Source organism: Nestor notabilis, unplaced genomic scaffold, assembly GCF_000696875.1.
Source record: "Nestor notabilis isolate BGI_N333 unplaced genomic scaffold, ASM69687v1 scaffold5786, whole genome shotgun sequence".
NCBI classification, from domain to species: Eukaryota; Metazoa; Chordata; class Aves; order Psittaciformes; family Psittacidae; genus Nestor; species Nestor notabilis.
Window position 1 is genome coordinate 42311 of NW_009932261.1, and position 16135 is coordinate 58445.

Below are 16135 nucleotides of genomic sequence, written 5' to 3' on the forward strand. Positions count from 1 at the left end.
AGTTTTGAGAGATAACGCTTATTCCGGAAAGGAGAGGTATCTTTAGAGCTGACCTGGAACTAGCCATGATTTGCACTTGACTGTTCTTAGCCATGAGTCATGGTTAGCACTGATTTGATTGAATCTGTTGCTGCTACAGCTCTTTCCAAAGGTAGGTGAGCCATTGCAGTCTCTCCACTACATTTCTCCAGTCATCATTTCACAGGTTCTTTGAGGAATAGAGCCCCAGACCATCTGTGGTCCCACTGGGCCTCATTTCCAAAGGTGCTCCATGTTTATGATTGGGGACGAATCTGAGGAGGTCAGTCTATTGTGCACTGAACTCTTGAAATTCTGCCCACCATTGTCACAGTGGGAACAGGCTTCAAGCAGTCTTGGAAATCTGGTCCTTATTTAGGAACCAAAAAGAGAACCAAGCTCACAAAAATATGTCAGTGTATCTGGTTACTGGGCAATTGAAAATCTGCCCTCATTGTGCTTCAGGATTAACTCAGGATTAATAGGGACATTGCTACAACAGTAAATTGAGAGAAAGGTGAAGCAAGGATAGTAATAATATAGCAGTATTTCATCAGCTGCTGTTTGAACTGTCATCTCAAAAGCCCTCAAAACATGAAAGGATCATCTGAACAACCTTGGAATACAAGTCTGCTGGAGTCAAGATATGTTACTGCATCTTTAGCAAGGGAAGAGAGGCAAAATTAGTCAGTCTGCATGCAGCGTGATGACCTTAATGTTTACGTCATCTATTTCCTTTAATCCTTATTTTTATTTGTGGTTTTTCCTGGTTGCTTTCCTTGCATCATTGACTCTATAAGAATTCATTCAGATTTTCTTTTTAGACTAAACATGGGTTTATATCAGTGAAGTATCTATTTCCTACTTTATATATTCATTGCATTTACACTAGTCATATAGGAGATTATTGTACTATCTATATGTATCAATGCATGTACATTCAAAGCAATTATTATGGAATGTGATGGTTTAAATTAAAAGCAAAAAAGAGTAGTTGACACTTGCTATTAAGCTTTTAATTATATGAATTAATGATAAAATTTAAAGTAGATAACAAACCAGTAATGTAATATGGTAGTTACACTGACATTACTTATCGTAACTTTATTAAAAAAGGAAAAAAGTATGTTCCATATTGTTATTCATTTTTCATGTTAGGAAAAAAGGCCTTTCTGCAAAATTTGATGTCCAGCTTTTTTGCAGAGTGTTTTCTTTCAGATCTAGAATATTCTTCAAATTATTACATTTTACACCCATTTTACTCTTTACTTTCTGATTATTTTTAATATTGTTTTCCCTTTAGTCACTGAACGGTTTTGCATTGGTGGTGAGTGCAGATGGAATGATATTTTATGCGTCATCAACGATTGTGGACTATCTAGGGTTTCATCAGGTAAATATATTAACTAATATTTACACTATATAGTCAGTCTCATTGTAATGACTTTCTTGTGGTTACTCCTGCTAACTGGCTTTCTAAAATGCAGCACTTACATTGTTCCACCTTATCCTTCTGCTGATTAGACATACAATAGTACTGAAATTAAGTTCTTTTACTGTGCCATTTCAGACTAAATTTCTTTTTTAATCAGACAGGTAAAGATGAATTTCTTGTAATGTTGTTCCTTTTGTAAAGTTTTTGTTAACAGAAATGTGATCCATCATAAAAATAAGATTTAGCTGAAAGTTTTTTCTCAATTTCAGTATAAAATGCTGGTATACATAGACATACAGACATATAGACTGGTTGCCTATGTATAATAAATACATCATAAAGGTACAGAATAACAGAAGCATGTAATTGGAAAGGACCTCTGGAGGTCTTCTAGTCCAACCTCCTCCTCAAAGAGATCAGATAGTGCAGGTTGATCTGGGACTCATCTGGTCAAGTTTAGAGTTTCTATGACCCCTCTGGAAGATGTGTTCCAGTGTTTAACCACCCTGACCGTAATTATTTTCCCCCTGCTTATAGCAAGTCCCAGTTTCCCATGTTGCAGCTTGTGTCTGTTGCTTTTTGTCCTTTCACTTTGTTCCTTTGAGAAGAGTTGGGCATTGTCTTCTCTACACCTGCTTATTTGGGTGATACAGGCAGCAGTAAGTTCTTCCTGAAGTTTTCTCTTAAGGCTGAACAAACCCTTCTCTCCTCTCTTGATATGTATGGCTCCAGCCCTATTAGTGCCTTGGTAGCACTCTCCTGGGCTCACTTTTGTATACCAATATCTTTCTTTTCCTGGGATATCCAAAATTAGAACTTTGCCTATGTGAACTTCCTCGGTCCATTTTTACAGCCTGTCAAGCTCAGAGTAGCCATCCTGCTCCCCCCAGTTGGTACCCTCTGCACGCCTGCAGAGAGTGCACTCTATCCCATTGTTCACTAAACAAGAAATTAAACAGGGTCGATCCCAGCATTAATCCCTGGGGCATGCCACTAGCCACCAGCTGCCAGTTGGACTTTTTAATGATTCACATTTGTATATGCACAAAAGAGTTATGAACAAAAAGAATCATCTTAGGACGTGAAGTCAGAAAGCAGATGCTGTAAAACAGGGGCCCCTGAAACAACTTTCCTCAATCAGTCTTTGCTCTGAAGATATTCTACACCAGACATTAAGTAAAATATCAACCTGAAGATAAGTGTTTGCTGCACTACACTTACAAATTAAACTTTTTTTGTTGTAATTATTTCAGACTGACGTAATGCACCAAAACATATATGATTACATTCATGTGGATGATCGCCAGGATTTCTGTAGACAACTGCACTGGGCCATGAATCCTCCCCAGATGTTATCTGGACAGCAACTACAGACAGAAACAGGTGGGATTGTATATGTTGACAGGAAACATAGTCACCACTGTATTAAGGTAGAATTGCACTCTGCTTATGCCCATGTCGATTCCATGTAAAGTCACATTCTTCACTGGAAAGCTGCATAGTGGCCGTTTATAATGTAATTGTCCCATACATGATGTTTCTTCCTGATCCTTCACATTTCTAAGGTAGTGTGTGCCATTAAGGCTACAAAGTTGATGTTTCCTTTATTTTTCTTTGACTAATGTACTTACAGATATTCTTACCCATGCAAAATGAACAGCATCAATGTCCATCCCAGCAAGCTTTTGTTCACACTGATCAGGACATCAGCATTCCTCTCATTAATACAAAAATGTCCCATGCAAAGCATTTCTGTACAGTACCACAATGGCAACACCACTTTCTGCCATATATTTTCCTCTGCAAAATTATGCAGACAGGAGTCAGCAGAAGAACTAGAAAGTTTAGCAGTGTACTTTTTCCCCTGAGCCTGTGTTTCCCTAGAATGGCAGGTGGATACATGTGCTCAAGGTTTCTCCTGTATGAGGCTTGAAGCTGAAATCATGACTAGAGAACATACAGTGGGTTTGAAGCTGTTAACTTTATAAAGAATTATTGATCACAGAAAAATGTATGCATTTCACCAGAAGGTGAGGAAGTAATTGAGGAAAGAAACTGAGGAAGCACAGTCTCCAAATGGGGGGAGGAGAAATTTGCAAGAAATCCTACAGCAGCCTTTATGAAGTTCTGAGGAATACAGTCAGAAAACTTCGGCAGAATTTCTTGCAGTTTATATTTTTGCAGATATCTGAGGAACTTTGCAAGATTTTATAGGGGGTACACAGAAAACAAACTAAAAAACATGCATGAATATTTCAAACTCTAAAAAATTACAAATATTTGGAATTTTTGTCATAATACAGTGGAGAATTCAGTTCCTGAGTTCATACTTCTGTACAAATAAATACTTCTGTCTTTTGGGAAATAAGTATTTCAAAAGCTTTGCACATGTGTTGTGGTTTAAACCTAGCCAGTAACTCAGCACCATGCAGCCGTTTGCATCCCTCTCCCTCTCTGGGCAGGATAGGGAGGAAAATCGAAAGAATGTAAACCCATGGGTTGAGATAAGAACAATCCAATAACTAAAGTATAATATAAAACTAGTGCTAATAATAATAATGATAATAATGATAGGGGAAATAACGAGAGGAGAGAATAAAAAGATAAAAGGGGAAAGGAAAAAAACCCCCAATAAACACAAGTGAACACAATACAATTGCTCACCACCCGCTGACCAATACCCCACCCTACCCCGAGCAGTGATTCTCCCCAGTTTATATACTGGGCATGATGTGCTGTGGTGTGGAATATCCCTTTGGCCAGTTCGGGTCAGGTGTCCTGTCTCTGCTTCCTGCCATCTTCTTGTGCCCCTCCTCACTGGCAGAGCAGGAGAGACTGGAAACTCCTTTATCAGGGTAAGCATTACTTGGCAACAACTAAAACATCAGTGTGTTATCAGCATTGTCCGCAGGCTAAAGCCAAAACACAACACGGCCCCAGCTACTAGGAAGAAAAATAACTGTTATAGCTGAAACCAGGACAACTTGTAGTCAAAAACTGGAAAATGCTTCATTAAAAATCAAGTAGGCAACAGGTGAACACTAGCTAATCAGTCATTGTTAATCTGTTTGCCTTTAACTTGCATTAGCATTTTTCCTTTCATTTTGTTCCACTTCCTAATGTATTTTTTGTAATCTGTGATCTCAAAGCCAGCAACATCTGTTACCCTGCTTTGCATCATGAAAAATCACAAAAACTCAGGAAATAAAATAAGACAAAGTTTCTGAAGAAACTCACCTGAATCCCATTGTTGAGCTTTTCTCTTTTTTTTTTTTTTTTTTTTTTAATTTTATTTTTCTTTTGGTAAAAGCATGTGCAGATGTATCTATACCTGATGCAATCTAATATTCACCCTTTCATAAAGTAAGTTTTAGAAATTTCCATAACAGTTTCTTCAACTGGCTACAGAACATTTTCGTTCGTTCTTAGTGTTATCTGATATATATTGCTTCCACTGTTGTTCCTAGGAGAAGAATATATTCTCAGTAAATTGTTTAAAGCACAAGAGAATGACAGCATGACAACAGATTATTCTTCCTTTTTAACTCGTTGTTTCATCTGTCGAGTTCGCTGCTTGTTGGACAGTACTTCTGGTTTCCTTGTAAGTATAATTTCACTTAGAGAACTGTTGTTATGACATACTAATCACTTCATATGAAAAATACTTTAACATAAATATTGAACATGAATATTGTGGAGAGCCATGGACAAGATACATTTCTCATTTGCTGTGCACTAACAAGAAACACCTAAAGACATTTATTAATGCATATAAAGAGTGATGGGAGATGAGAAGTTGTAATATTTGAAATTGAAAGAATCTATAAACTTCTGTGTTTTAAGCTCTTCCGGACAATATCTGTCCTCAGTTCATACTAGGCCTAGCACAAGGATGGCAAGCCTGAGTTTCAACGATTAACATGTAAGAACAAAGTGTTTTCTTTAAGAAGCGGGAATAATAATGAATGATACATTTTCCCCTTTTGTGAAGGGTCCCTAAATGATAAAAAACAGAGTTAGGAAGTCTCTCTCATGCTCCTCAAGTATCGTTACTAGGAATGGCTCCCTCATTTTCTTAGTAAAGACCAATGTTGTTTCTTATGACAAAGAATGGCACATGGAACAAAAATGAGACTATCAGCACGAGACAGCAAAATGCAACTTTTGTTTCAGATGCTCATTTGCTGGAAGATGAGCTTATTTGCTGTAGGTCTGAAGAGCAATTCAGTTAGTCATTTCTGCATCCCTGTTTTAATCTTGGAGCTCTGGAAAAAGCCCAACTCAAACGGACTGATTTTTCTCTGTTCATTTTCTTGTAGGTAGTTTTTTTTCCCAGAGAGGCAGCAGCTTGATGCTCAAGTTAGTAACTTGAGCTCTGCCTTCTGATTCTATAGAGATTTGAGGCAGGGATGGATAGCTTCTTCCAAGCTATGTACTTTGTATCTGGCTGTCTTGGGCATATCTTTTCCATTGGCATCTGCCTGCACAGCCCTTGGGTTGTGCCAGTCCATATGCTTCCCAGAGAAAGTGCAGGGCAAGAAGAAAGAAACTCTGGAACCATCTCACTGGAGAGAACAGAGCATGGAAAACTTAAAGTTCCAGCTTCAGTGTGAGGCACAGAGGAAATAGCTGTTTGCACCACCATATGCTGCCTGTACAGAACATAACACAGAACTTCTACTTTAAATACACAGGAGAGGCAAAAACAAAAACCAGCCTCAAATGTCTCATTTTACTGTTGATAGTACCTCCACTCACCATGCCTCTGAAATGTCATGATTTAAATTGTATGAAGAAAATGAGATTCCTAGTTTTTCTCCCTGTTTCAAAACTGGTTTTGGTGTTAAACAACATGGTCCATATGTTGTATTATCACTTTAAATATTTATACACTAAATGCTTAAGATAATTCTATTGTTTTTTTGTATAACAGACAATGCAGTTCCAAGGCAAACTAAAGTTTCTTTTTGGACAAAGGAAGAAGTCCTCATCAGGAACAGTATTGCCACCTCAGCTGTCATTATTCTGCATAGTGGTACCACTTCTGCTCCCTTCTGTGACAGAGATGAAGATGAAAAGCCTGCTTGTGAAAGCAAAACACAAAGCTGATGATGCAGCAGCAGTGAATACAAAGTATTTTCAAATTAGTCTTTTAGCAGTTATTAAATTATACTATGAGCTTTATGTTTATTAAGCATGTAAAAAGCACAAATTAGACTAAATGGCTCTCCATTTTAAATCTTTTTTCTTAGAAAAGTGGATAATTTATCTGGATTAAACTACACAATACATAACTATGTTATAATATATAGCCTTAATATACCTTATATATAACACATTAAGTATTACATTACTGTATATATAATTTTATATAAAAATTGGAATGTTGGTACATCTTCCCAACCATCAGAAGTTACCAATGAAGTAATTCATTCTACTAGTTGCAAAAGGGGAAAAGAAAAAGTATTTTACTAATAGTTTTCAAATTTCAGTATCTTCTGATGGCATAATTATGTGGACTTGGGTATTTTGGTAGCAAAAAAAGGAAAACTTCAGAAAGGTGAATCTGTGTGTGTGTGTGTTCACACATTGTCAAACAAGACGTATTTGGTGTGTACATTTATCTTGCAACAGAAGGCTTATGAACACTTAAGTCTACAATTGCATTAAATGGCCTGGGGCTGATCGCTTGGTAGCAATCACAGAAGATCAGGACAGATTGTGTTCAGACTTATTTCCTTTCTAACACTTATTTTTGTTACTTTTCTATGATGGAATTTTAGTTAATTTTTTGGGGCTAGGATTATGCTTTCCCTTATTTGCTTAAATATAACCTTACAGCAATGAAGTCCATGGGCATGGAGAAAAATTCTCGTCAGTGTCACTGACAGCATCGTCATTTGGCTTTTAATTAGAATATGCTCATGTATGTGTGGATTTACTGCCCAGATGTGTAGCGTGGTTCTAGCACATACATCCTTTTTACAAGAACTAAATTACTGGAAGGCTGATATAATGGACTATGCAGGTTTTTGGAGTAGAGTTGGAATGTCATTTCCACGTGCTGTTTTTTCTGTGGCCCAGGTGAAATTGATGATCAGAATTCAGCTCCTAGAACAGAGGTGCTGAACTTAAGTTTTACTAACTAGCTGGATGGTGGCCAGGGATTTGACAAGAATGAAGCAGGCATTTAACTTTAGAGTTTCCTTTGGTTCAGGCCTGAAGCATTCTAGCCAGGGATGGTGGGCAAATTTGCATAGTAATTTTTTAAATTATGGTCTTAATAAGGGGATAAATTGGTAAAGCAGTGTTATGGACTGTTTCTAAGCCTTCATATGCATTTTGAAGTAAAGATTGAAAGAAATCCATTCAAATCATATGATGATTATTTGAAGTTGAAGTCATGCTAACTCTTAAGTGCATTGCTGGTCAGCATGATGTATGTACCTTGAATGTACCCTCAACAGGCAGAGCAGAATATACACAGAATTTGTTTCAGCTGAAGCTGAAATTTATTATTCCAGATATAATAAGTCATGAGCGGAATATTCCTAAACATAGCTGTTCTTAATTGAATACAGAATTCCAGTCATACACTAGTTTGAGCAACCGAATAATGCAGGAAACATGGGTAATTATTTAGTACTGGTGACTATGTACTTCAAACATAAGTTCTTACAAATGGTCAACAGCTTGAAGATCACATCTTTCAGAGTCTCTGATTCTGCTGTGTTGTCATTCGCTGACAAGGAATTTTCCACATTTTCTGTCCTCTACAGCTCCAGTTCCAAAAGTAATTCAGGGCTGTGTGAAGCAGCAGATTTATATGGAAGAAACAGTCATCATGAAGGTGCCGCTTTCACTAATGTATTACAGATTGCTGAAAACCAAATCAAAGGTGTGTCTGCAAAGTACTCCTGGATTATATACAGCGTATGGAGAAAGAACATTGTCTTTTCTTTTCTCCTGCTAGGTTTTTCAGGTTTTGTTCTAAGTGCTATCTTTTTTCTTCTCTTTAAAACCCCTTCATTGAAATAATGCAAAAAAGGTTATCTGCCTCAAAAGAGAGTACTGAATCAGTCTGCTGTTTCATAGTGGAAAGAAATACTGTGATGCCAAGTTTACAGATACAGAAACAACACAGTAAATGCTTAACTCATATTTTCCTAAAAATGGCAGCACTTGATTTAATAAGATTATGACAAAATCTTAATAATTAATGACAACATCTATCCCTCTATGAGGAAAACTGGATGATGTGTTACACATGCTAGTTTTTCCCAAAGATCATAAAAGAAGGAAAATCAGAAAGTATTGTCTTTAAAACTCATGATTTGCTTGCAGCTTTGACTCATGCTTTCCCAATGTTTGGCTGTGGCAATATTATGAGAGTCTATGATCTATTTCAGTTTTTACAATGGATAAAATTTTGATAGTGAGTCTACACCAATGGGAAACTTCTTGAGTAGAGCTGTGCTCAGCCTTCTGTCATACCTGCTGGAAACCTTTAACTTCTTTAAAACCATTCCTCTGTTACAGCACCGATTTTCAATACACACTTTCTTGTCGCTTAGTTAGTACTACTACTGAGAAGGAAAAATTATAATGAACTAATAATACTGAAAAATCCTTGGTTACAGTTTAAAAGTGCCTCATTAGGCTTTTCCAATTATTTATTTAATGTAATTTGCCATTTTGTGACATGTTTTAGCTTGTACTTTCTTATGCTGATGATTCTAGTGCAGCAAGCAAACCTGTGAGCATTCACCGATAGTTTAGGTATGAAAAAATATTAAATACTGCTTGTATTAAAACAGATTTTCTTTTAAATTGCATAGCAAAGAATAATGGAGAAAACGGCATTTCTCTAGTCAAAGTACAAAAAAGTGAAGACCACTGGGTCTGGGTTCAAGCCAACACTCAACTTCTGTATCGGAGTGGTTGTTCAGAATATGTCCTTGCCCAACAGCAAATGTTAAAGTAAGTATGTTTTCCAATACTAAAACACCCTCTATATTTCAGCAAAATTAATGTATTCTTCATGTATGAGATCTTTCAAAGGCCTGTCATGACCTAAGAGAAGAGCTAAATGAGAAGGATTTAGTTTACTTTTGAAATGGGAATCCATTTTTATCTTGGATCGTATGAAATGGCTGTTATAATCCTAAACAATATTTTTTTTCCTTTCTTCAGTCTTTTTTTCTCCTGGAATTGAGTGTACACACACACTAAACCAGAATACTTCAAAGCCAGAATGCTTGATTATTGATATGTTTTTACTTTCTTGCACAAAAATGCGTTCTGTGGTTTTGTTTTACTTTGCAGCTGAAACTCTGCTGACTCAGTGTCCTAGTTTTTCTACTGTTAAGCATTTGATGATGTTAAGATTGGGTTTTTTGTGTGTCTTTATGGATGACAGTTGAGCTCATGATTTTAGTTGTGGATGTTCAACCTAACCTAAACAGGGATGCTCCTACTCATTGTACCTTTGTAGATAGATACCTCTGGTTGGCTGTAGGCTCAGCCTTGGATTGGAAGCTAATCTCACAGATTTGCATTCAAAGAGGGCTTCCCCGGTGTGTTTTACCCTTCCCTCTCAAATCGGCTTTTCTTCCTTCCTCGTGGGATTGTCTGTTCCAGTTCCTGTGGGCCTTGTTGAGGCATCGCTTTAAGTTAGTATGAGGGAAGAGATAGAGAGTGAACTGAATGAGCAGGAGCCAGGAGTTGTAAATAGGCACCATCTGGCTCAGTGGAAAAAATGTGGCCTGATATCACTAGGTTTTTTCTGTTAGGATGTCTCACAGGTGGAAAAAATAAATGAAGAAGTCTTTGAACTTCTAGAGTAGTTACCCTTGCAGGCAGCATATCACCCAGCATCCATATGAACAGCAGAGGAGCTCCCACCTGAGGATGGTGGAACTCTTCAACTTTACTGGGACAGCACAGACATCATCTTGCTGTGTGAGGGAATGAACTTCTATAAGGAACAGATTAAAAGTGGATGTTTCTTCTATTCAAGTATCTACTTCTAAATTGTTTTTGTGTAGTTAAGCATGCTCTTTGAGCACAGAATCATGGAATGGTTTGGGTTGGAAGGGACCTTGAAGCTCATCCGGTTCCACCCCCCTTGCCATGAGTAGGGACACTTCTCACTAGACCAGGTTGCTCAAAGCCCCATCCCACCTGGCCTTCCACATCCCACCAACCCTTACACAGATGGAGGATCCACAGCTTCTCTGGGCAACTTCTTCCAGTGCCTCACCACCTTTGTAGTAAAGAATTTCTTCCTAATGTCTGATCTAAACTTACCCGATTTCAGTTTAAAGCCATTCTGCCTTGTAATAAGCCCTTCTCCAGCTTTCTTGTAGGCCCCCTTTAGGTACTGAAAGGCTGCTCTAAGGTCTCCCCTGAGCCTTCTCTTGTCCAGGCCAAACAAGCCCAACTCTCTCAGCCTCTCTTCATAGGAGAGATGCTTCAGCCCTCTGATTATCTTTGTGGTCCTCCTCAGGACCTGCTCTAACAGGTCTACGTCCTTCTTATGTTGGGGGCCACAGAGCTGAACACAGTACTCCGGGTGGGGTCATTTTTACCCTCTGAGTGGTTAAAATCCTTCCTTTGTGCTTGACAGTTCTTACACACTGATGTGTTACAAGATCTGGCCATGAAGATTATATTCAGTTCTGTCTTTCTGATAGCCTGCAATAGACTTCATCTATTCTAGACTACTACTCTTGGAGTTTGGTTTTTGTGGGTTTTTTTTGTAAAAATGTATGCTGCCTTCCTGGAAACATGCCTACATACATACATTCTTTTGGAGAATTTTCACTAGATGCTATTTCACTGTAAAATTCTTCATTTGGGGTCTCAGTTTTTGTGACAATTGCATTTTCATCAGTCCATTGCTTGCCAATTAGTCCATTTCCTGAGAAGCTAGTTCTGCAGCAAACTTGTATCGTTCCATTCACATATTAAGCCTGTAGATAATAGAAATAACAATATCTATTAAAGGACTGAAAATATTTAACGCCTCATGGAAAAAGAGAAAATATTCTCCTTTCTTGGTGCGTATTTATTCCACTGGGACATTCTCTCTTTGTAACAACAGGGACTCCCTCTACAGGAAAACCTTATACTTGCACATTGAGTCCATACCCAAGGCAGCAGTTCTTATTAGAGAGCTGAGAAAAAGCCTTCTAAATCCCTTACTAACTCTCCAGGTTTTCATGCTCGTTTCTTATTGAGACGTCCACTTATTGTTCAGGGCGGGAGGGGTTTGTTTGGTAGCACTGATCCTGCCTGGTCTGGAATCAGCACGTTAGTGAATTCAAGACAAATCCTGAACCTGAAGATTTGAACCCCATCTGCATCAGGCTGGAAATGCTCAGGCAACTTTGTCTGCCAGAGCTTTTTTGTAATATTGAGTACTTCAGCTGGAAGTCATGGAAAATAAATTCACTGGCCATCTTAGAAAACGAAAGGCAATATAAATTAAGTTTGACGTGTGAAACAAATCTATTCTCAATATGATCATCTGTGTCTATTCTGGACAGTTAATTTAGGCATCTTATTTCCTCTCCTCTAACTCTGCATTCTCAAAATGACCCCCATGGTCCTCCCTCAAATCACTTTGATCAGAAAGTTCTTATATGTCCAAATAATTCTTTGTTAACAAAATGCGTCTCCTTTAAGACACTCTGCATTTTATCTTTAGATTTTTCTACACACAAATATTTAGATATATTTTAAGGGAAGAATGAAAGTGTAAGGTAGTTACCATAGTGTACTATGGTATTTAAGGTCTCTGTGAACTGTGTGCCTGAAATGGAAAAGTAAGTATATGTCAAAACTTAAATGAAACAGTGCCACCGAAAAGGTAGCTGTGCACACACTGATGCCCAGATGCATGCACACTCTTTTTTTCTCTTGAACAAATGCAAAGGTTATATGGATGAGAGTGTGAGGGTCCCATATTAAGTTAACAACAAAGTATTGCTTGTAATATGTTGATCCACTCCATTTGTACCCCATAAAACATCAATTTAGAAACCTCTGATTGACTGATTTTTCTGTACTGCTATTGAAAGGGAAGAAGATGAACAACTGAAGATACTAAGTGGTTTTGCCAGTTTGAAGGGAAACCTGGAGGGACTTTCCTATAACAGTGCCATTGAAACTCTGGGCCAGTGGAAGCATCTTAACTGGACAGCAGTAAAAAATGAACCAGATAATGTAAAAGTGAAGTTTGAGCCACATACAAACGGTGAGTGTTTTATGCAAGAGGAACCTCTCAGTTCCAACACATCAGTTTTAGGTGTCCAAAACAATTGCACCACAAATAATAGCTGGACTTTAAGAAACTCAAGCTCTTGTTCTGTGAACCAGCGAATGAATACATGTTCAAACAGGAGAGCTGCATCATTCTACAACAGAGACCAAAGCTTAAATTTAGTATCAACTTGCCCTTCCCACTGGGGGAGCGCAGAAAGCTGCCAGTCTTACTCAGGTGTACAACAGCGTTGTGCGGAGAACTATGCAACGGACCATCTGAAAATGCAGAGACCGTTCATATCCTCAGAGTCTCTCTATGACACAGCCTTTCCCTTGGAGATGCCTATCAAAACAGAGTACGATTCTGATTCTGAAAACATTGCTGATAACTACCTGATGTCACAAAACCGAGCCTGGGTGGATGAGAACGGCTCGGTGAGAAAGCAGGTGTTTAGCTACCCCAATAGAGTGCATCTCAAAACAGAACTGGACCTCTGTGAGCCAGCCTCACCTTGTCAGAAGCCAAGGCACTGCCTTTACACACCGCATAATTGGCAGTGCATTGTAGCAAATCATCCCAACAACCTAAACCTGAACAGATCTTGCAAGGGTTCACGTAACAAGGAGGTGGCCCCATTTTACCCTCAGAACTCCTCCGGGTGTTTGGAAAGCATGCCTGACCTGATGCACACAGCGTGCTACAGCCACTTCTACAGCCCCAGCCCAGGAGAGGAGAAAGAGCAGAATAATGAGGGGTTTAAAATGCCATATGAATTTAAAAACCCCTGCTTGGTTCAAGCAATCAAGCGTGAACCTCTGGATTCTCCACCATTGTCCAGCAGTGGACAGAACAGAGTACACACGAGCTTCCCTGAAAATACATTAGCAGGTCCTGTGCCTCATAAAACCACAGAATGTACATTTTTACAATAGATTTTATAACATTTGGAGTATTTATAATGTTAAAGGCATGAAGTTGTAGATTCTCTTCCAGTTGGGTTAAATGAGTTACTAAAATTAAAAGCCAGTGCAAAGATTTTGTGTGTGTGTGTGTGTGTGTGCATCTGTGTACGAGAAAAAACAGACACAGGAACACACACATCATATACCCTATTCTGCCCTACTACCCTTCTGTTAGTGATCTTTGGAAAGAAAGAAAGATGAAACCTCAGGCACAGAAAAACAATCACTGCTCACTGCACAGGTATACCTGCTAATTTGTCTTCATCATCCCTCCTCTCATGTCTACAATTCATTACCAAGGTATAGCTGTTTCTGTTTCCTGCCTTTGTTTTGTTTGTTTTTTTGAAGCTGATGTGGATGCCTCTGTGCAAACATAAAATGCTTATGGTGTTCAGTGTGGCCAGTGTACCTTAGTGCTTTTTGTATTTTTAGTTTTTTGCTACTCTAGTAAGAAGCATCTGCTATTCCTTTATCTCAGCATTAAACTGATGGCAACAGGATAGCATTAATTAAAACAAATTACTGTCATAAAATAGAAATTATTTCACTTCAACTGAAGTTCTTCCCAAGTTTTCTTGATAACACTGATGTTTTAGTAGCCATATTTTTCCATTTTAAAGCCATCAGCCTTTCATGCTGCTGTTTGAAAGACTGAACAATGGGATGTTGCCCACTTCTAAGAGTTACCAGTGCTGTAAAATGTACATGAGAAGAAAATATTTCTCCAATATTTATTGCTGTTACTTGTAACATTAACAAAGGAAATGCACTTTTTAATTTGATAGTATTTGTTTGATTGATAATAGCTTGTTAGATATTGTCATCTGACATCAAAACCAAACACCACACTAAGATTACCTATATTATTTTCAAAAGCATCCTACTTTCATTCCCAAAATAAAATCTAAATCTCTTAAACCTAGAGCTAACTGGAGGATGTATATATTTCAAAAGCACCAAAGTGTTTTTGAAAACAGATCTGATGCTTTCCTTTGAACCCAGGCAGTAATGTATTTCCACCAAAAAGAAAAGTATAACTTCTGTTTTGGTTTTTATTGTTGTTGTAGTTTGACTCCTGCACTAACTTTTGTTTTAAAATTGCACTATGTCAACTTTATATCAACTTCACCTATATAAAACCCACATCATTAAAAAGAAAAAAAGCTATAAAGCTTAGATGTATATGTGCTTTTTGAAAGAAACCCTATAATGAATGTTTTCTTTTTCAAAGTGTTATAAATAATTATAATGTCTTCATTTCTGTATCTATTAGTCACTAAAGGCATGGCTTTACATGCCAGAACAGTGGCATAAACTTCTCCCAAATGCTATAAATATGTGGGATAAGTGTAGTTTATGGGGAATGTTTCTGCACCTGGGAGGCTGCTCTTCTCCAAGACTGTCTGTCTTCTCTGATAGAAATTATTGCCTGTACATTAGAGTTGGCAGATGTAAAGATTATACTCTCTGCATGTCAGTTAAGTGCTTATGAAACATAGCTTGTTCTGAAATGCTGCACTTTACACCGTAATGGTACCTTTTGATGACTGTCCTGCAGAAGGCAGTAACCCCAGCAGAAAGACAAGAGTCCGCAGTAAAGAGGGACAGTAACGTCTTACTGTAGCTCAAATTTATTCTGCCATAGTCCAGCTGACCATAGCCAAGCCATGAAAACATAATCTTCTTTTGTGTGTCTGAGGTAAATCAGCTTCCTGTTGACTATGTGCTGCCTCTTACTTAATTAAGGTAGTCTTGATAGCCTTGCTTTAATATTCCTGCCAGTGGGTGCAGTGCACCATCAGACCATGTTCTGTAGTGAGGCTACAATGGTGGAATTTACATGGCTCTCTGATACGCCACTGTTCACATCACACAAATTCAAGCCAAATTTGAAAAATACTTGCAAGCAAGCAAACTGGCTACTCATGTAAAGCAAGACTGCTGAAAAGCTGCTCATTTAATTCCATGCTTGGACTCACTGTCACATCGCTCTGAGAGAGAGTACCTGGGCCTGGTTTTGCACTACCTTGCACCTTCTCTCATCATTTACATTGATGCAACATGATTGTAAAACACTGTTGGCCTAATCTGTACGTGCTGGTGCCATTTTGCACAATGTAAGTGTTTAGATCAGGTGCAGCTCTGTAGAGGACCGCATCACGGAATGCCTCCTCTATGCTTAGGAGTATTTCCTGACATGACTATAATGGGACATTTATACCAGCTAGATTTCTCTCTTCAGTGTGGAACAACATATGTTAACAATGGAAGTTCTCTACAGGTCATTCTGTTACAGAATAAAGGCTATTTTGTTAACATAAATATCTACTCTAAGGCTTTCCTGGTTTACTCCAGTTGGGATGATTTTTCTCATGTTTCCAGCAAACCCAGACATTTTTTACACATCTTAATTGGTATTATAGAGGTAGATGAAGCTTCTGCATGTAAGAG

At 38.1% G+C, this 16135-nt stretch overlaps 1 protein-coding gene across 1 annotated transcript in view; it reads left to right on the top strand.

Moving 5' to 3' along the window:
• AHRR (aryl-hydrocarbon receptor repressor) overlaps positions 1-13654 on the top strand; it is a 30018-nt gene extending 16364 nt beyond the window's left edge. Inside the window, exons 3-9 of the mRNA XM_010016298.1 lie at positions 1322-1411; positions 2707-2836; positions 4921-5054; positions 6387-6586; positions 8233-8351; positions 9292-9433; positions 12538-13654. Coding sequence (XP_010014600.1) covers positions 1322-1411; positions 2707-2836; positions 4921-5054; positions 6387-6586; positions 8233-8351; positions 9292-9433; positions 12538-13654 — 1932 coding nt within the window. The remainder of the gene's footprint in view (positions 1-1321; positions 1412-2706; positions 2837-4920; positions 5055-6386; positions 6587-8232; positions 8352-9291; positions 9434-12537) is intronic.
• The last annotated feature ends 2481 nt before the right edge of the window (positions 13655-16135 follow it).